The following is a 22024-nucleotide window of genomic DNA, read 5'->3' as shown; positions in this document are numbered from 1 at the left end:
AGTGGTGGAAAAGAGGCAGGATCCAATGATGGAGAGGCAGGGAGGAAGAGATGCTGGACAACAGGAGGGAAGAGAGGGGGACCATGAGGAGGAGGCGACAGCAGGAAAATGTTAGATGCTGGACCACAGGAGGAGTGGTAGTTGGAGAGAGAAATGTAGTCTGTCCCCTTCTCCCTCTAAGCTGGCATTCCCAAACCATTACCCTAAGCTGATACTGGGGCTGACACATGGTTGGGAGAAGAGGACTTGGAGCTAGCACAAGTGCTGGAGGTGGGAGAGAGGGTAGATGTTAAGGGATTATTAGTGTAGGAGAAGGGTTCTAGTGCTGGACCTGGAAGATGGGAGCTGGGATGAGGGGGCTAGGGGCCGATGCTGAGACTTGGTAGGGATGGGTACTGAGATAAGTAAGAGGGTGAGAAGGAGTTCAGAGTGCAGATAGGGTGTACTGGAGGGAAAGAGTCAGACTGGGAAGAAGGGAACTGATGACAAAGGACCAGAGTGGAGGAAGCATAGGAGGCAAGATAGGAGTAAAAAGAATGGGGAAAGGTGAGATGACAAGGAAAGGGAAGAGAAAGTTTTGGCTCTGTACAAAATAGACAAAAGGGGGAAAAGAATTAGACTTAGTAGGTAAGACCAGAGAATGACTTGGGGGAAATGTTTCAAACCAAAAGTTGGGAAAATTTTATTTGATGGAAAAGCTTAATATGTCTATGTGAAATATCATGGGATACAGTTTGGTCTGAATTGGATATATGTTCCACATGGAATTTACATATTGAACAGCAGGATTTTGTTGGATGATTAACTTTTTTTTTTTTTTTTTTTTTTCTGGTGCATAGTTCTTGTTATGCAGTAGAGACCTGCATGGGAACGGGGTTCGCAGGAATCCCGCGCAGACAGAAGCAGTTCTGTGGGGATCCCGTGGGGACGGAAGCAGTTCCTGTGGAAGTGTATGCTGCACTTGTGCCAGCCTCTCACCTACAGAGTACCAAGTTCTTTGAGTGCTGTTTCCTCCTCCTCCTTGCTTTAACAGCACAGATGCGGAAAGTCTCCATTAAGGAGGTGGTAGAGATACAAATGTTGATGAAATTCAAAAAGGCGTGAGATGAACACAGAGTATCTCTAATTAAAAAATGGAAGTTATAAAAAAAAACAAAAACCTTAAACTTAAATGGTGACTTTGGCTGTGATGAACTAGGGCCATACCGGGAGACCTGTACAGTCTGTGTCTCGTATATGGCAGTCTGGTTTAGGATGGGCTGGCAAGGGCTTAGCAACTTTAGTAGCTGGAACATGAAGACAGTGCTGGACAGACATTTTTATGGTCTGTGTCTCGCAAATGAGAAGATGAATGGGCTGGAGTGGGCTTTGAGGGCAACTCCAGCAGTTGGAACATAAGGATAGGGCTAGGCAGACTTCTATAATCTATGTCCCAGAAATGCCACAGAAAGACCATAATCAAGTATATAATATCACATTCATTGTTGATTTAATCATGAATTGATAATGATTGTGACTATTGGGCAGACTGGATGAACCGTTCTGGTTTTTATCTGCTGTCATTTACTATGTTCTCGGGCTGATGCGCAGACCTCAGCTCTGCAATAGGCACGAGCATCAGGTGTCACCTGACCTACTGGCTCGTGCATGTGGCGATCTTTTAACACACAGTGCCAGTGAATCAGAGAAGTCTTACATGTGCGCACCAGGTGTTCCAACTTCCGTTCCTTCCTTGCTATTGCGGCTCAAACCCAGGACTGAGAGAGCCTACAGAAATGTTTTTAATGTACCATTAAATTCTTGCAGGACTGGGTAGGAACGGGTTAGATTCCCTACGGGGATGGATGGGTGGGTTGGATTTCTGTCCCCGTGCAACTCTCTAGTATGCAGGCATAGATGTAGCTTAGGTGTTGGGGGGGGGGGGGCAGTTCAACCTCCCCAAATGTGGATGCTATGCTGAATTGATCTCCCCTCCTCACTCTTTGCCTTACCTTTGTATGCAAAATATAACAGCCCTAAGCATTTAGCATATGATTTGAAATGTTTTGTGGTAACATTAAAGAATGTGCTGCTCCTGGGGGAATTCTGCACAAGTGTTTGAAAATTCTGTGCAGAATTTTGCATTGATTTGTAGTATTCTGAAGCCCAAAATTCCCTTCTCCAGGCTGCAGCTTCTACATTTCATATATCGCTCCAACTGCAGTTCCCTCTTTATCCCAACGAGACCTCTAATTCTGTCTGCCTCCAATGTCCTCTCCCACGTGCAATACCCCCTCCCCCCCCCCCCCCCCCCCCGCACATTCCTCCACCTTTAATTTTTTTTTTCTTCTCCTCTCCCCAGCTGGTCTGGTGTCAGATCACCCACCAGAAATCTGGAATCTGTTTTGAGACACTAATAAAGCTGCTTCTTTGGGGAAGGAGGAGGAAGAGAAGGGAAAACCTGCATGTCTCTATTAGAATCCATTTTGGGGGGGGGGGGGCAGTACACTAACTATTGGCATAGGATAATGCTGGCACTCCATGTCTGTTCAACTCAGCAGCATGAACTGAGCATGCATGGAATGCCAGTGTTGGCAGCATGCTGCTGACTTCTTCACTGCTCACACAGCATGGGCTTGGGCAGTGGACTACTTTGGCTGGCAGGGCATGTTGCATCCATAGAATGACTGGCAGGGATGCCTAGTTTTGGGGAGAGCCTGAGCTGAAAGTGAGGGGGCTCAGGCCCCTAAGGTCCCCCCTCCCCACACCAATGGCTATGCTAATGCTGTCACTACTCACTAAAACTTACAAACCAGTCAAGACTCGCAGACCAGACAATTGTGGAAGGAGATCTACGTTCTGCATCTTGGTATGTGAAGGCCAATAGAGCTGGATAGCGTTATAGGAAATTATCCTGAAGGGTGACAGTCATGCCCATTTTCTGCCCCTCACCCCTGCTTGGTCCAGAGTGGATTTCACCTATTGATTAATGGACAGTAGGAGAACCTGTAGAATGGATAATAAAATGGAAAGCTTGACGTCTGCAGGGATATCACAGATGAAAAATTAGTTTGATCAGTCGGAATCCGGGGAAAAAAGCAAGAATTTAGATTTTTAAAAATCCATTGAAAGAAAGAATGGATATTAAAATGGAAAGCTTGAAGTTTGCAGGGAGATCACAAATGAAAAATTAGTTTGATCAGTCGGAAGCCTTTCTCTCTTGCACACGACCTATTCTAGCGTTTTTTTTTGTCAGAGCTTGGTAAATTGTATTAAGAAGATACAACTAGCTGTAGTCCACTGTGGCTTCTGTCTCGCAGTCCATCTGCCATAGAACATTTTGTACTGCTCCCCCTCCCCCAAGTCAGTGACTTGGGATTTCAATTAATTGAACTGTTTAGCTTTTTTTTTTATATTGAGGGGGAAGGGGACCAGCAATGTCATCAAACTGACAAAGGGGACCATCATGAAATAATATGTATATGGAGGGAATGTTGCATTTTTGGGATCATTTCTCAGCAAATGTGCATAGAGGATGAACCTGCCAGTACTCAAATCTGAGGTAATGAATTCATGAGCTGAAAGACCATAGAAGGAATTCAATAAAACACTTTTAGATTTTCAAGAGAATGCATGAAGGATTTTTTTTCCTTAATATAAAATAAGCCTGGGCTCCTAGTTCTGGGTTTTGTGCTGTATCCCTGGTTTTCCTTTCTTAAGAAAGCCAGTTCCTAGATTCCATGCCTAGCTGACAAATGCTTACCAGCCAAGAAAACAGAAGTGATGTCTCTTGCAAGACTGGGGTTCCTTTTATAAAACTGCTGTAGTGATTCCTGCCACAGCAAATGGGATGAAGCCCGTTTAATTCCTGTGGACTTCATCTCATTTGCTGTGCAGAAATCACTGCTACAGCTTAGTAGAAGGAGTCCTTGGTCTCCAGTGCTGCTAGTTTGGATGGTAGGGGTTACTGCAGAAAAGGGACGGAGGGAAATAAGCTTCCAGAGAGAGCACATTTTGTAATTCCTGGGGATTTAGTCATCCAGGAGACTGAGCATGCCATTGAACTATGGCAGAGCAATGGAGCTAAAGGTTCCAGTTTTGCTTGAGCTTAGGTAAAGTTAAGTTTGCAGAATGCTCATGTTCTAACTTGTAGAGTCGAAACTGGTCTTTGGACTAAGCACAACATATTCATGTTACAGCAAGTGAACTGCTGAAGCTTTTAGTTCGTCAAAAAATGAAATGCCATCACTTTGAAGACAAATTACTTAGATAAGTGTACCAGCTGTGCCCTGCAAAGGACATAAAGCTCTTCATGTTTTCCAGAATATTGAGCCTAGAACAGTGAAACCAAAAGATTTGGGTTTTAGTCCCTCCACTTCTGATGAATCACTTTAAATAGTTCTATCCATATCAGTCGGAAGTACCGAAAACACAGAGGCTGGTGGCATTTACTGTGGGATAAGCTTTCAAGGACCTGAGACAACTTGACAGATGTACTGGACAAAGTGACCTGTTTGCAAAATTTTATACCTCCATTAAATCAGTCTGCATGGTGCCAGCCTCTATGCTGTTTTTCTTCAAATAGTTTCTCCCCATTTAGACATCATAGTACATAGTATCAAACTAAAAATGAACACCTAATGAATAATTTCATTGTCTCCCAAACCTGGTCCTGGAGGGACCCCAGCCAGTCAGGTTTTCAGATTATCCACAGTAAATATTCATGAGAGGTTTGCATGCAAATCTCTCATGAATATTCATTGGAGATCTGAAAACCTGACTGGCTGGGGTCCCTCCAGGACCAGGTTTGGGAACCACTGGAAATAATTCCTGTCACCCTTTTTAAGTGATTTAAAGGTATTGCACTGCTATTAGGTCAGATGCCACCATTTTGGAAAATGGCAGCTTTGGAGGCAAGAATGAATGAGTATTGGCGCCTATCAGCCAGCTTTTAAAGAGGTTGCAGTGGGGGGCTCCACTTGGACTACCAGGGACTAGTTTTGTGAAGTTGGAGGGACAGGATGGAGGGTTGTGGAGTCTCAGGCTTACTGGACAACTAGGAGGACTAGACAGGGTGGGACTAAGGGTGAGGAATCGGAGGTTGGATTCCAGGATTTTTTTTTTGTTTGTTTTTGTTTTCCTGTCAGTGCGCAAGTGGGAACCAGAAGGGAGGCAGACATATATTTTATACTAAAGCAGAAAACATCTACATAGTTCCATAGTGGTGTCTAGTGGAGTGACAGTACGTACTAAGAGCGGATTTTCATGTCGTCAGTTTGTTGCATCAGTGTAAGGTGTATGTATATGGGGGGGGAGGGGTTGCGCTTGTGTTAGAGTGCTATACATGGGGTTTAGTGAAGGGAGGGCTGACATGGAGATGAGAGGAAAAGTCTTGCGGGCCACCATTGGGCAGAGGGGAGGAACAGGATGTGAAATCCAGATACCACTCCTCACTCTAGTTGCTGTCCTGCTTATCCTGCTTATCCACTGTTCCATCTGTTTATGAAACAGAATGAACTAGTTGGTGAATGGTTGTTTAGAATGAGTGTTAATTCAGGATATTTGTTCAAGCTGTAATTCAGCTACAGGTGTGTGTGTGGGGGGGGATGGCAGCCTATACACAACAAGGGATAAAAAGCAGCTGTGATCTGTTTGGGTGGGAGGGCACTTGGGCCATTAGTTCTAGTCAGCAAGTAGTGCCAGATGGTGGTATTCCAGAATAGGGATTAATCTCCCCATGTGGTTCTTTGCTGGATAGGTAACAAGGATCTGGTGGTTGTGATGGTGGCCCAGTGTTCAATGATAAAGTCCTGTTGGAAGATTTAGAGGAACAGCTTCACTGGGTAATATGTTGGAGCTGGTGGAGTGCTGGGGGAGGGAGGTACTGAAGAAGTAGAAATCGCTGAAGGGGCTTGGATTCATTATGTTCACATAAAGCTGTTGTCAAGTTAAAACCCAAATTCAGTGTGTCTTGTGTTGGTGAGTGTCCTTATATGGGTTGTATGAGGGGCATATTGGGTGCCTATGTTTATATATGTAATGAGGACCCCAGCTATGTCTTGTGTATAGGTTCCCTCCTGTCCAGCTGTTTACTCATCCTATTTGTTCATATGAGAACCAAGTGTTAACCTGCAATTTGTGGGTAGGAGGTGGTTTGAGGAGGAGGCTGAGGTGCTGCATGAGCTAGTTGGCCCCTCTCCCTTACTTGTGAGGTCTGGTCTCCTTTTTTTGTTTTTCTTCAATAAAGTGGGTTTGTTTGTCATGTATGCTTTCATGTACTGGCTTTTTTATATATATATTGTGAACACTTCCCCCGCCGCTTGGCTGTGCTTCGACTTTCCCAGTACTAGGCCCAACTCCACACCAGGTTTACTAGGTAACTCTGGATGCTTGGCAGTTCAAACAATAGCAAACCAGTCAGAAATTTCCTGTATTTAATTATGAACACTCTCTTCCCTGGGGCTATATGCCTTCCCGGGCTTTAGTACATAGCTCCAGCACTCTTGTAGTTTCAACTCAGCAACAAAAAAGAAAACAGAAAAACACGCTCTTTTCCCACAGATATTAACCCAACCCTGAGTCCCACAGTCCAAATCTTTTCCTCCCTGAATCCATCAAGTCCACTAATCCTTGGGCAAAAGTTCCAGCACTTTCCCCAGCAAAAAGGTTCCCAAAGTCCATTCAGCAAAAAGCCCCAAAGTTCTTTCACCCAAAAGTTCCCCAAAGTTCATTCTGCCAAAAAGGTTCTGCTGCGCGCTTCACACTCACCCTAGCAAACCCTCACCTCAGAGCAACCTGAGGAAAGGGGACCCCCCTCCCATTCATACCAGCCACTAACTGCTGGTATCCTCCCCAAGGGTCATGCTTGAGCCCAGGGCCAAGTGGAAGCTACTTCTCTGGGCTTTTCTCTCAATGAACTGAATTAACTGGTTCATCAAGGTTGCTAACAGGCCGTGAGAGTGCCCATTTTCCACCCGGGCTAAGGCAGCAATATCCATGGGCTGTACCTCATTCCTTCACCTACCTCTTTGGCTTCGGTAATCACCTCCTCAGGCATCCACTCCATAGGCTCTATCCATCTCTCCACTCTCCCCAGCTGCTCCCAATCTTTATCATGAGCCTGCTCAAAAGCCGCCTCCTCCCTCCCTCCTGGGAACCTGGGAGTTGTAGTCTGGTTCACCTTCTCTGTGGAAGTCTAGTGGCCTTTTCTGGGACTCAAGGGCATTGCAGCGCTGATTATCCTTCCTAGAGGATTCAGGTGATCCTTCCCGAGGCTGCTGGGATTGGTAGTCCCTCCACTGTTCCCACCCACGCCTGCCTCTCCAGCGCCCCGGTCTGGACCCCTCACAAGTATCACTTGCACTTAAGCGGATTGCACTGTGTGTGTGTGTATGTATATGTGTATGTATATATATATATATATATATATATATATATATATTGCAATCCGCTTAAGTGCAAGGGTCTGGGACCAAAGAAATACATGCAGTTAACCAGAGCGTGCACTTAACTGTTGTGACCCAAAGAAGCTTGACATCTGATAAACATATGTACAGTATACAGTCTCCGTTAACTGACGTTAGGCTTACTTGAAGTAATCAGTTGTCATCCTCTGTACACTCTTGTGTCTGTGAGTTCCATAGACTGTCTGCCAGACCTGTCATAGCACTGACATCCAGTGGCCTCCAGATAGGCCCGCACGGTGTTGAGGCTCTCCAGCACTCTTGCAAAAGTGACAGGAGGTTGTTGAATTTTCGCTGCTCATTTCATCATCAGCTGTTGCCTGCGTGTAGGCGCATATCTGGACATCAGTGCTGTTGTCAGCTGTTTGTAGATCGTAATCAACAGCTACGTAGTGATGAAACTCCTCTTCAGTTTTGCAACAGCTGCATCCGTTTCGTCCCTCTCCACATCCTTAAAGCTTGCCCGCTTGTAGCAGTTCACAGTGGTTGCCTGTGTAACATGATTCCAGGCTTCTTTCTGCATATGGAGGGAATCCAACAGTGATAGATTATGAGCCAGTTCAACAGCACGTTTATCCTTGCTAGTCTGGTCATCCATAACGCTCATCAGACGACGTAGCACAAGAGCTCGATAATGTTGTTTGAAATTGACTATTATGTCTTGATCCATGGGTTGGATCAGAGAGGTAGTGTTTGGTGGCAGGAAGACCACCTTGACGTTAGCCTGACATCACTGTGTGCAGCACAATTATCACAAAGCAACAAAATCTGACGCTTTTGTGCCTGCATTCTAGTGTCTAACTTCTTTAGCCACTTTTTCCAAATTTCCCCCGTTATCCATGAATTTGCGTTAGCCTCATATTACACAGGAAGTCGCTTAACATTCTTGAAGCAATGGGGCTGTTTGCTCTTTCCAATGACGAGTGATTCCAGCTTCTCACTCCCATCCATATCCATATTGCAGCAAAGGAGGATCGTCAGTCGGTCCTTCGTTTTACTTCCTGTAGTTTCGGCTTGTTTGAATGCAAGTGTTCTATTCGGGGGGGGGGGGGGGGGTGAGGGTAATTGTCTTTGGCTTACAGCCCCAAGCCATTGCACCAGAAAAATGCTAGGAGACCTAGGCATTATTAACTTCCAAGCTGCCGCAGCCTCTTTTAGGGGGGGGGGATGGTCTGACTAATTAAGTCACTGATTTGGAGAAGTTAGGAGTGGAGAGCTAGTCTCTGAGCCTGCTAAGCTGCTGGACTCCTTCCCCCCCCCCCCCCCCCCCCCCCCCCCCCGAGCACAGGTATGGGGACCTGTCCAACACTGCCTGCAAGGAACAAAGAGGGAAGACAAGAGGTGCTAAGTAACTCAGCTGAAGAGAAACTCTGGCTAAGGTAAAAACATCACTTGCCAGGGTCGGTCTCCCGTTCCTGTGCATCAGGACCCAGGTGAGTTTGTTAATGGGATAACCTAGGTCCTGGCACAAAGGAGCAGGAGGGTGGCAGACTGAGGAAGGAACAAACACAGGAAGGCAAGGGGGCAGGGCAGAGGTGGCTACGTTGCTCCGAGTGGGGGCGGGGCGGTGGTTGTTCCCCCCCCCCCCCCCCAACTCCACCACTAAAAAGAATACACATCCTATTGATTCATAGCCCTTGGAGAGAAATTGTCTTGGCTTGTGTTGGTGAGCTAGCTGGTATCCCTTTCTTTTGTGGTACCCAGCTGTGACTGGACTACAGCCCCTTTTAGACCTGATTGGGACACAGATTGCTGTGGAGAAATTCGTAATGAGGATATCCTTCTGAAGTATGGGAGCTTACTTCCCTGTTGGCATTGCCTCAGACAGACCCTTCTCAAACCCATCTCTTCAAATGGCACTGATTATGACCCCCAGAAAGGAGCCATGCATATGGTTCAGCACTGACCTGTTGCCAAATAAGTCACTTTGTGCTGGCTCAGGTTCCATAGAGCAGTACTCTCATATGGTTAGGTCCATGCTCCTTTTTTGTTCTTCTAACAAATTTAAATACTCTCATATTCCCTACTGAGCAGTTTTTTTTTTGTACTGCACATTAAAAAAAAGAATTTATCTTCACTGTTTTACTGGTCCACAACTTATGTTGCTCACTTTTGAGGGCTTGCTGCAATGTGGTTTATGGCTTACTAGTAAACAAAGGCCCGTTTCTGAGAGCAATGAAACGGGCGCTAGCAAGGGTTTCATGGTAGTGTGTATGTTTGGGAGAGTGTGTGTGTGAGTGACTGTGTGAGAGAGAGAGAGACAGCGTGAATGCGGTAGTGTGTGTGGTTGTTTGACATAGCGTGAGTCTGTGTGTGTGTGAGAATGTGTGTGTGGCAGGGTTCTCCCTCCCCCCTTCCTTGCCTGAGGGTGGTGAGTCCCATTCCCTCAGCCTTTCAGGGTCATCCGTCGCATTGTGTTGTTCAATCTGGCTCCCTCCCTGCTGCCACTGCCAGCATGATGCATCTGGCTCCCTCCCTTCTTCCCTTGCACCACATTGAGGCTGGCTGGCTCCCTCAGAAGTTGAGGTTGGCTGCCTGCTCGCCTGCCTCCCTCTGACCTTTTGGATGTCTGCGTTTCAGGGGGAAAATGTGTTTGTTTTTTGCAGGAGCGGGGGTCATGTTGTTTGTGAGTGTCGTGTGTGGCGGGGGGAGGGGGCAGGACCGTCATCCGCGCCGCTGTTGTTCCTTGGGGGGAGGGGGCCCGACGTGGTTCTGGTGGCGGGTGGCTCATTTCTGGTGAGGGGCAGGAGCGACACGGTTTGTTAGCCCTGCATAGCTCGTCGCGGTTTTACCTGGTTTGTGCGCCGCTGTTGTTTCCATTGTCATAGCTCTGTGTGGGTGGCGGTTTTCGTGCCCCACCCTCGACGTCATCGCGTTTTGACGCGAGGGCGGAGCAGAGCTACAGTGTGGAAATCTGGAGTTTGTGGCCTGAGTAGAACGTTGGAGGTGAGAATCTGCTCCGCCCTCAATGTCATAACGTTTGACGCGAGGGCGGGGCCCAGAGACTGTGATTTTCATGGCTTCAGAGCTTCGAACTTACGAACCTTGGCTTCAGTGACGTCAGACAATAGAACGTTGAGGGTGAGTTTTATATATATATAGAAGATTATATTGTGAGGAGCAATCCTTAATCTGCCAGATTTTGAAGGTACCTAGTCTCCAGGCTGAGGACAAGCCTGCTGCTGTGTGTTCTAGGGTAAGGGTTCAGTGATATTTCAAAGGGCTGCTGTTGTGCACTCTGAATTCCCCCCCCCCCCCCCCCCCCCCCCCCCCCACACACACACACACAATTGCCCCAAACCTTTTTTAACCACACATGCATTCTGCCTGGAGTTAAATTTGTTCCTAAATAGGGAAATGGGTGGCTTCAAAGGCAGGAAAACTTCATGGTATGAGTGAGAACCTCCACGTGGACCCTTAGCTACATAGACTACCTTAACAACTGCTAATGTAACATTTTTTTTTTTTTTTTGTAACTGATACCTTAAGCCTCTGTACATATTATGTAGCATTCCAAGCTGATGAGGTATTTCAAAACTGACAATCTAAACAGCAACTTTATTGCACAGATTTGATAAACTAAGCAGCCTTGTTGAGAACATTATCTTGCCAGGAAGATCTGTGCTATGGCCTTTGCAAAAGAGGCATTTTTTCCCTGTTTCTTGCAGTGTTGTCTACAGCCATGTGTGCTGATAGAAATGTCTGTTCTCCACAGAATGGTGAGCCTGTTAGATGTTGAGACTTTTCTCTGATTTTGATTTGTTGGCATCTTTGCTCTAATTTTGAGTGAAGAGCAGGCTGTGGAGAATTTCTGCTATTCCCCACCCAAAAGTGCTATTTTGACTTTCTGACCTGTGCAACTGTTCAGTAAATCCTTTATATTAAAGTAGGTCAGTTATTTATGTGTTCAGCTTGAGACGGGGGGGGGGGGGGGGGGGGCGGCAGATCTTGTGCTGGCTGAGCAGCATTTTGAGAGAGTAAAATCGAGTGTAGTACCGGAAGACTGGAGGGTAGCCAATGTTACTCCGATTTTTAAGAAGGGTTCCAGAGGAGATCCGGGAAATTATAGACCGGTGAGTCTGACGTCGGTGCCGGGCAAGATGGTGGAGGCTATTATTAAGAATAAAATTGCAGAGCATATACAAAAACATGGACTGATGAGACAAAGTCAGCACGGATTTAGTGAGGGAAGTCTTGCCTCACCAATCTAATGCATTTTTTTGAGGGGGTAAGCAAACATGTGGACAATGGGGAGCCGGTTGATATTGTATATCTGGATTTTCAGAAGGCGTTTGACAAAGTGCCGCACGAAAGACTCCTGAAGAAATTGCAGAGTCATGGAATCGGAGGTAGGGTATTATTATGGATTAAGAACTGGTTGAAAGATAGGAAGCAGAGAGTAGGATTGCGTGGCCAGTATTCTCAGTGGAGGAGGGTAGTTAGTGGGGTCCCGCAGGGGTCTGTGCTGGGTCCGTTGCTTTTTAATGTATTTATAAATGACCTAGAGATGGGAATAACTAGTGAGGTAATTAAATTCGCCGATGACACAAAATTATTCAGGGTCGTCAAGTCGCAGGAGGAATGTGAACGATTACAGGAGGACCTTGCGAGACTGGGAGAATGGGCGTGCAAGTGGCAGATGAAGTTCAATGTTGACAAGTGCAAAGTGATGCATGTGGGTAAGAGGAACCCGAATTATAGCTACGTCTTGCAAGGTTCCGCGTTAGGAGTTACGGATCAAGAAAGGGATCTGGGTGTCGTCGTCTGATACGCTGAAACCTTCTGCTCAGTGTGCTGCTGCGGCTAGGAAAGCGAATAGAATGTTGGGTGTTATTAGGAAGGGTATGGAGTCCAGGTGTGCGGATGTTATAATGCCGTTGTATTGCTCCATGGTGCGACCGCACCTGGAGTATTGTGTTCAGTACTGGTCTCCGTATCTCAAAAAAGATATAGTAGAATTGGAAAAGGTACAGCGAAGGGCGACGAAAATGATAGTGGGGATGGGACGACTTTCCTATGAAGAGAGGCTGAGAAGGCTAGGGCTTTTCAGCTTGGAGAAGAGACGGCTGAGGGGAGATATGATAGAAGTGTAGAAAATAATGAGTGGAATGGATCTGGTGGATGTGAAGCGACTGTTCACGCTATCCAAAATACTAGGACTAGAGGGCCATGAGTTGAAGCTACAGTGTGGTAAATTTTAAAACGAATCGGAGAAAATTTTTCTTCACCCAACGTGTAATTAGACTCTGGAATCGTTGCCGGAGAAACGTGGTACGGGCGGTTAGCTTGACGGAGTTTAAAAAGGGGTTTAGATAGATTCCTAAAGGACAAGGTCCATAGACCCGCTATTAAATGGACTTGGAAAAATTCCGCATTTTTAGGTATAACTTGTCTGGAATGTTTTTACGTTTGGGGAGCGTGCCAGGTACCCTTGACCTGGATTGGCCACTGTCGGTGACAGGATGCTGGGCTAGATGGACCTTTGGTCTTTCCCAGTATGGCACTACTTATGTACTTATGTACTTATGAACCCAGTGCCTACAGCATTGCACCAAAGAAACCACTTTATTAGAAAATGCGATCTCTATTATAGCTCATCTGTCATTCAAGCAACTTAAGCAAAGAATGGAGAGTGCAGGTGTCTCATCTAGAAAGCTGTCGTTGGCCACCTGGATATCCCAGTGCTTGGGATTTATAATCAGTTCTTTAGTTTTTATTGGTACTTGACATTGCCTTTGCCAAAATGAACAGATCAAAGCAGTTTACACAAAAATTAAAATTGTAGAAAGGGAAATGAACTACAATAATACAGGAAATAAAATGAGGATAACATTCATACCAAAGGAAGACAGAAGGAAAGGATTGGAAGATGGGAAACATGGAGGGGTAGGGGAAGAAAAAGAAGTAGGGTACTCCTGAGATTGAGTGTGGGCACTGGACAATAGGTTAATTTTCAATTAAAAGCCAATTTGAAAAGCCATGTTTTTAGAACTTTGTCCTGAGACAGTTCCCTGCGAATATCCTTTGGGAGCGAGTTCTAATTCTTTCATTAGATCTCTTTTAAAATACAGAGATTATCATTTCCATCGTTGATATCCCTGTAGTTTATGGGTTTGCTGGGTATGTGGAGCATGGTGGCTTTTTTTGTATTGAAACCCCAATGGCTGGCTATTTTCCTGTGCTTTCTTATTGACTGATTCACCTACCTTGGATGTACAAACCTTCTGGTATGCTATGTTGCCTTACCTGTACGGGCTTTGGTCCTACCCAGACAGACTCCCAATATAATATGACACATACCGCCCCCTATCCATTAACCAACAGTTTATTCTTTTTTTTTTTTTTTTTTTTTTTTGTCTAAGTGGAAATATTGAGTGCATCAGCTTCATTTGAAATTATATAAACCAACGAACAGAGATGAAAGTTCTTGTTTCTGCCTGAAAATTAGTAGTGGGGGGGGGGGGGGGCACTGTCATGGCTAAATGACAATGAGCATCTGAGTAGCCCAAGATGGTGGTTTTAGTGCTGTCTATTCTGCATGTTTTCCCTTTTTCCTCTGCTGCCTAAGGTTTTTACCTATTCTCAAAGGTGGAAAACTGGCAAATACACTTTTTAGAATGTGAGAATTTTGCTGCTGGGAGATCTCAATCATAGCAGTGCCTGTGGCAGGAGGAATAAACTTAACAGATTTTCCCTGACCGGGTTAAGAGCTCTGACCATGTGGCAGTGAGCTTTAAGCTTGTCCATGCCTAGGGATGATTTTTCTCAGTTATAGACCTATTTATTGATGACCAAAAAGCCCTCCTTTTGAGATGCAAATCAAACTGAAGGATCTCTTCTCTCTCTCTTTTTTTTTTTTTTTTGTCCTGTTATTAACAAGTGTTTTTAATGCTGTTTTTTGTTGGGTTATGTTGCTTCCCTGGTAAATGGGTGTGATCTACCTGTATTGTCTTTAGGGATGGGCGAGTAAGGCTTGACTTTCTAAAAAGAGCAATGTAAATTATTTCATGCTATGAAGCCATATTAACTAGTGAAATGTGGAGGATTAGGAGGTGTTGAAAATTGGTGTGTTGGGGTATGCAGTACTGAAAGGGAAGTGTGCTTTGATCATTTATGGTGGTAAACCTAAGAGATGCTGAGTCAGAGTAAGTTGCCCAGTTCAAGAGTAGTCTTGTGCTATTCTGTATAATCTGGGATATGTACTTCAGTAACAGTGTAAATCATGGATGTTCTGCTGGTTTTTATTTTGCTGCACTGGTTCTCAAATTCATTCTGAGGGACTCCGTAAAACACAAATGGCTGGGATACCTGCAGTGAGTAAGCATTAGAGAAAAATGTGTGCAGTTTTCTATTGCATGAAAATCTCTTCTAGGCATATTCATTGAGGATATCCTGAAATGTAACCTGGGGTGGGGGGTCCTCTAGGGTGCATTTTGCAAACCACTGCACTAGAAACTTCACTGACTGTTGAAAATTGGGGGCTAGCAGTGTAGGCCTGCTTTCCAATTTTAGGTGCAGGCAGTTACCTTGGCTGCCAGACATGGGCCATAGAAAAGCCTACTGCTTGCTTTAGTGTGGTTTACCAGTGCTACTCAAAGGTTGGCAATGTAGTAGTCCCTCTCCCTTACCAATTCTGATCTCCACCCATGGGTTCCTGTCTTTAATTTGGTTCTTCTCATGAGTGCAAGTTTTAAAAAAGGGCTTCATACTACACCGGTAATACCTAGAGTGGAACCAATTTAGCTGGACTTGCTGTTTTTGTGTAGTTACCCTGGAGCTTCTAGCATCTTTTTTTCCTCCCAGAGGCACTTTGGGTCTGATTCATCTGGCAACGAGCAACGTATTAACTGTCTGTCGCTGGTTGGGCTGTCTCTCTGGTAACCGGCATTGAATATCCAGGTTTATTTTGGCCACTAACAGTGTTGACTGTTTAGTAGTCAGACAGGCCTGCTATTTAAGTAGCCTGTTTTTGACCCGCTCAACATAGCTGGTTTGGCGCTGAATATCGGTGCCTAACTATGTCATGGGTATAGCCGGTTAGCAGCTACTTGCTAACCAGGACGTTCAGTGAGAGATAACCGGTTAAGTCCATGGTTAGGCACTTAAATACTATTCAACTGGCCAGGCGCTGTTCCTGGCCTGTTCAATAGTTTTAAATATCTGGGGGGGGGGGGGGGGGGGTTCACTGACCTACCTTACCAGAAACGTTCCTTAGTTCTGCCTTTTGGCTGGCCCCTGAAAACCATTAGCTTAATATATTGTGAATGTTGGCTACCCTTGCATTCTTGTTTTGACTGTATCTTGCCCTGATGTTCTCTTTCAGGTAGAAATGGAAAACTCGTGGGCCGCTCACAAAAGTAGAGCACCTCTGCAGCAGTGGCAGATCACAACAGCACCACAAATGTCGGGGCGAGCACCGGCGACACACAATCACCACTGGGGGGACTACAGCATAGTAAGTAGTGGTCCCAAAGCCATTCTGCTTCAGGGCTGGTGGAATGGCTGTCAGTTTGGCCCTTGGAGCCTCCTGCAAATGTTGTTAAACTTAATCAACACTTCTTGAAAAATCAAGTAAAAATGTATAATTGGTAGGTAAGTACGTACCTACCTAGGTTTCTGTTGCTTTTTTACTTCACCATTAGTGGTAGGCGCCAGTCCTGACCCCTGACTAAAATAATCACCATGTATAAGTTCTGCTAGAAGGGTTAGGAAGGAGAGAGGATAAGCGCTTATTGGTTTCTGTGAGCTAGCAAATTAGATGGAGTTTTTTTTTCTTTCTTAAAGAACATGATAGGGCACCATAAACTCTCTACTTATACCCTCAGAGCTGTGTAACTGCTAGTCCTTGCTATCTTAGGTTTCCTGGCATTTCTTTGCCCCTTCCTTCCTGCGTTGCAGGTGAGTCAGGTATGAGCTGTTTTAAAATGGGGAGGGTGTTACTATTCATTGCATGCACTTTCTGTGCCATCATACAGTGGGGAGGGGAAATAAGAGTAATAGGGTGTAGGACTTGATTGTTGCCTTCTGGGAGTCAATGATGAGCAAAATATCAGCTCGTGAGGCCCAAGTGTCTGAGAAAAACCACCCATCCCTCATGGAAAGCAGGAGGCAGCTGGTGCTCCATGGGCGGTGGCTGCTACTGCTTTCCCTGATGAACACATAAGAGCCTGATCCAGTAACAGCATGCAGATCTCTCTCACGAATACTTATTGTGGATATCCTGGAAACCTGACTGGCTGGGGAGCTCCTCGGACAGTTTGGGAACCATCGATATAATCAGATGAGCAGGAACCTCACAGAAGCATAGTAGTATGAGAAATGCCTAGAGAGGTTACTGTTGGAACACAGGCAAACTCAACAAGATGACCTTCAAACTCTTCAGCTGCAGGAGAGCCAACAGTAGCACCATGCAGTGGCGTAGCTAGTTGTCGCTAGGGGAGTGACCGTTCCCAGAAGCGGACTTCCACCGGTGCCTATTTTTCACGCGATCTGTGGTGTGAAAAATAAGCGCTGACTCCATTGGCAGTCCGCCCTTCGCTTCCCCTGACACCTCAATCTGGCTACACTTCTGGCACCATTCTGAACATCTTTGTGAGGAACAAAGGCAAGGGCAACAGCATTCCTTCTCCCTTCCCCCAAAAAGGTTTGTTGTAGGCAACAGCCTAGTCATCCTAATTGCTAATCTGGACCTGCTCAATAGTGTAAGTGCTATCTTCATGGGATTTCTGGAGTGGATACTGAGAAGCAGGGAAGTGGGAAGAATGTGATGTTGAGACAGCCATTGCTAGGGACTGGAGGATCAACACAGAGTTTGAGTAACTGTATTCTATTTTCCAGTTATGGCACCAGGCCTTTTGTGGGCTGGAGAGGAAAGGTCTTCCAAGGGTGTGTTCTTCACTGTCCCTCTTTGTGTCCATTAGCACCTTTTCAGTTTAAAAATATCCCCATTTGGTGCTGCTGCTATCTAAAGACTTTTTTTTATTTCCCTCACACTTGCAGCCATGATAGGTTTGTGAGAGACAGAGCAGTAGAGATCTGAAGTCAAGATGCAGATTAAAGGAGGAGATTTAGGGGCTTGGTTTACAGACCTGAGCTAGAAAAATAAACAGCAGATACTTAATGCACCTGAATTTTAGATGTCTGTGTTAAACTTGGAGGATGGGGCAGTAATGAGGTAAACCTGCTTTTAATGTACTTCCTTATGGACACCTGCATACTAGTGGGGGAGCTGTCTGTAAATAGAAATGCTAGGATGTAAATCAGCTGGCCTTGGTTCAGCAATGGTGGGTGGCCCAGGTCTTGCTCTGTGTGAGAGACTGCAGTGTGGAGAAGGCCTGGCTCTGGTTTTCTTTTTATTGTATTCTAAATAGGTGACTGTTGACATTCTGTATCTCCTAGGTTGGGTTGTCTGCTGTTCGATAGCAATTGTTGGTATCATCTGTTCAGCCTATTTAAAAGTTAGGAATGTCTGTTTTCTGGACTATAATCCACTAAAGAGCAAATCTGAATTATGTGGACAGTTGAGGGAGTAATCTTATAAACTTTTTTGCATGTTAAATGGCTTTTATATATAAAAATTAGCCCAAAGGTAATACAATGAAAGTATGCATGGTGAGGAAACTGTGTGCTTTTATGCAACATGAATGCAGGCATATTATGGGGGTAGAGTTTGGATAGAGCATGGTTGTGCGGATTTTATGCTTATATATTTTTATACTAGCTCCTGATGTATGATTTTTTTTTTTTTTTTATCGCTTCAGTCTAGCCATTACTTCTACTGGTTTTACTCCTAGTATTTTATACGGGTAGAAGGATTAGAAACATTCACCTTACTTTGCCATCATACATAGGTGACCTGTTTACCCCTAAAGTATTCCTGAGTCAGTCTGGGTATGTTCCCTGTACAGTAAGTATGGAAGTGCCTTTTTTGTGTGTGTGGGATGGGGAATCTGCATTTGAATGTATTGGAGGGGGGGTATGTCCATACTACTTGAACCTTACCTGTTTGATCCCCTTCATTGCTGGTGGTGAGGCATTTTGAGGGGTTAAGCTAATCTGTTTTATAGCAGGAAACTCCCTGGATTCTTCAAAGAAGCCCATATTCCTTTGACTTCTCCATGTCACCTTACAAGAGTTCATCCCCCTCCCCCCCACACATTTCAGATCAAGTTCTCTTAGAATTTCACACACTTTTCAGTATCAGCAGTTGAATTCCCAAGTCCTTGCCAGGTCCCATCTTGCTGGTGGAGCAGAGGCTTAGTTGCCACATTTTATCAGGCAGGAGTTGTCCTTGGCTGTTGTCACCATGGGAACAGAAAGACCTAGGCCCAGAGCCCAGCCAGTCCCCCCTCACTTGGCAGCTAGAGGCAGAGCTGAATGGGTGTCTGTCCTGAGTACAGCATACGGTTCATCCATTTGAGCAGCAGGGTGCATAGCAGCAGAGCTCTTCAGTTTTTCTTATGGGTATGTACTCTGTCCTCATCCCCTCTATCTCAGTATGGACTGTGCATGGTAACTTCCATTTCTTTGCAAGGTTAATTGTTATGCTTTAGAAGCTTTCAGAGCAGAACTAGAATTTTTAGGTAGCTTTACTAAGAACTGTAAGAATTAGTGGATCTACTTGCCAAACCAGGCATGGAAGGGCTGAAACCTCTAGTCTCTCACAAAGCAGCTCACCTGACTTCTATGTTCCTGCCTTGAACATGTGCTCTTATGTCCCATTCTTGTTTTGTTGTGAAATGTTGCCAAGATTAATTCAGCAGCTGAGGCTTTGTGTACCCCCATCGCTAGTATTGATGGGATTAGAATTGACTAGCCACATGGTGATGATGCAATGATGCCAACATGCCCTTTGCCAGAAGCCATACATAGAGATCTGATTTGCTTTTGGACCAAGAAATAAAACTTTATTGAAACAAGCAAAATTCCAATCTCATTGACTGGGGATTTGCAGCTGGAGGGAATAAAATCTCAGTGGTGAACTGGTAAGGGACTTGGATGGTCCCATGGAGTTCATGAATAGTGTGACAGTGATTTGAACTCATCTGCAGTTAGAAATGCATTTCATTACTGTGGCTGCTCACTGTGGCCATAAAATTGTTTTGATAATTGACCTTTTTTGGGGAAAAGGATCATGAGTTATATTTGACTGTGACTGACTTAAGTTTCATATGTTGCTTATAGTTGCACTTTGACCTGTTTTTGCAGTTTACTTGGCTGGGCACTTTAGGGGTGGTTATTGTGTCCCCTTTCCAGTACCCAACAAGTTTTGGTTTTACTGGTTACAAAGAGGGATTTGTAACCTGGAACTTCTGAAACCCTTGTATATGACTCTTTCTTGGCTTCTATTACCCATAGATGTCAGCGCTGTTGGTGCCTGGGCGCACTCAATATTTTTATATTTTTATTAAATTTGGAGCAGAAATCTCCATTCTGCAGTGTGGCAAAAGGCGGGAAGAAAAAATGTTTGTATCCCAGTTACTGCTCCAGCCTGTTGGCTGGAATATTTGACTGATGGGTTTCAGGAGAAGGGGAGCAACTGTAGCAAGGTGGTTGGATTTGACAGCCTGATGTCACAAGGCTGAAACAGGTTTCCCTCAGCAGCTGCCATCTTGGTACACCCAAAACAAAGTAACATTCATCATAATAGCCACCTCAAGGAGCCACTAACATGTGCATGGTGGTGAGTCTCGCTGTCTTTCCCCCTATCCTCAGCTACCCCCAGCAGAGAACAGGGTGAGTGTGGCAGGGTCTCCCTCGGTAGTTATTCATGAGGTGGGACCGGGGCTGTGTAGAGCATGCAGTTGGGTTGACAGGTAGGGAGAGAGAGAGGTGCTGTCCAGGGCTGCTCTGCCAGCACCCAGGGATGGAATGGGGGAGGGAAGCGGATTGGGCTGGCAGATGGCGTAGGATCAATGCCAAGGCTGAGGGGGAGGGGCAGCGGTCAGAGCCTGGGCTGTAGTCTCCACTACCCAGGGGAGCTGGGAGAAGGCCGGCAGTTGCCTCTGTGCCGGGGAATTTGCTGATCCTCTCTGTAGTCATGAAACTCATGAAAACATTCCCTTCCCTTTGTGTCAGTGATTTCTGGCCCAGGCTCGGGGTGTGCGAGTCTCTCCAGGGAGGGGCAGAGGGTGCATTGAGCTGGATAGCACTTATTCCTTTCTGCAGTGCCCCAGGCATGAGTTGCCTTCCTCCTCTTCCCCAACCCCTCTCCTGAAAATGGAGGAGAGGCCGTGGGGTGAAGTTGAAAAGGTGATTAGGGCCGAGGCTATAGGAGATTTTTTCTTTTCCCTTGAGTGCTGACTTGTACTGTTTGACCTTGCACTGAGCTGCGTTGCTGCAACACTTTCTCTCCCCCCGCCCTCCCAAAAAAATATGTTCTTTGCAATATGAAGTAAATGCAGTAATTGGTAGAGAAATAAAGTCAAATGTTCTAGGCTTTTATTCTCCCAATGTTTGTATAACTGTCTATACTTATAGCTATGATTTCTGAACATGTGGCATTGTTCAAGGTCAGACTTCAAAATGTCTAGTTGTGGCAATCTCAACTTTGTTAAATATTTGACATATCCATCTACTTGATCCCATGATGTTATTGATTTCTATTATTCTGTCTCGCTGTATTTTCAAACCTTATTGAACACGTTTGCTTGGGATAATGTGGGATATAAATGTCAAAGTAAAAATAAATAATAAAAATCCCTTATCCTCCACATTTTCTATCCAACTGGAATAGCTTTAGACTTTTTACATATGGATGACGTCTGTTATTTCTAATAAGCCTTTTCTATTGTTATTAGGCTTTTGCTATTGTTTTGGGTGACTCAGTATGGCGGCAAACTCTACCTACTGGCTTCAGCCCACAGAATGGGCCAAGCATGCTCATGCATGTCCTGTCCTTTTTAAACCTCCTTCAGCTGTAGCCTAGGATAGAGGCACTTCCTGCTTGCAGCTGCCAGTGGGGAGTGGAAGAGCAACAGACGACAAAAGATGTCTGAGACCCAGATGCATCAACCATACGTAAAAAAATCTAAAACTTAAAAGTGCTTACCGAATTTGAAAAAATGAAGAATACACCAAAAAAACAAGTTGCACATGTTCGGTGCGGTATTGTAAAGTACAATGCATTACAAATTTGTTAAACTGTTGTAATCCCCATTGGTAATCGGCCCCTAAAGCATGCGCAGAGCAGCCAAGCGTTATGCTGGCTGCTCTGCGCATGCCACAAACATCAAAACAACAACCACCAAAAAAACAAACAAACACATGGCTCCCCGCTTCCCCCTGCTTAAAATATAAAATAAAAAAAAGACCAGGAGGGGGCAAAGGCTCTCGTCAGGAGCGTCCTGTATGGACGGCTTTTCCTCCCCTGAGGTCGCCGCTGCTCCCCGCTTCCCCCTGCTTAAAATATAAAATCAAACCAAAAATAAAAAAAGGATCGGGAGGGGGCAGAGGCGCTCATCAGGAGCGTCCTGTATGGACGGCCTTGCCCCCCCCCCCCCAAGAGGTCACCGCTGCTCCCTGCTTCCCCCTGTATTAACAAAAATCAAAAGTTTAGCAGTCCTGGCCCTCCTCCCTTCCTG

At 45.4% G+C, this 22024-nt stretch overlaps 1 protein-coding gene across 1 annotated transcript in view; it reads left to right on the top strand.

The window, feature by feature from the left end:
- The window catches only part of SAPCD2 (suppressor APC domain containing 2), a 105501-nt gene that overhangs the window by 2280 nt on the left and 81197 nt on the right, over positions 1-22024 (top strand). Inside the window, 2 exon segments of the mRNA XM_030206817.1 lie at positions 15770-15881; positions 15884-15897. Of these exon segments, the coding sequence (XP_030062677.1) occupies positions 15770-15881; positions 15884-15897 (126 nt within the window).

The sequence above is a fragment of the Microcaecilia unicolor genome, chromosome 6 (genome assembly GCF_901765095.1).
Source record: "Microcaecilia unicolor chromosome 6, aMicUni1.1, whole genome shotgun sequence".
Lineage (NCBI taxonomy): Eukaryota > Metazoa > Chordata > Amphibia > Gymnophiona > Siphonopidae > Microcaecilia > Microcaecilia unicolor.
This window is presented reverse-complemented; position numbering and strand designations above follow the sequence as displayed.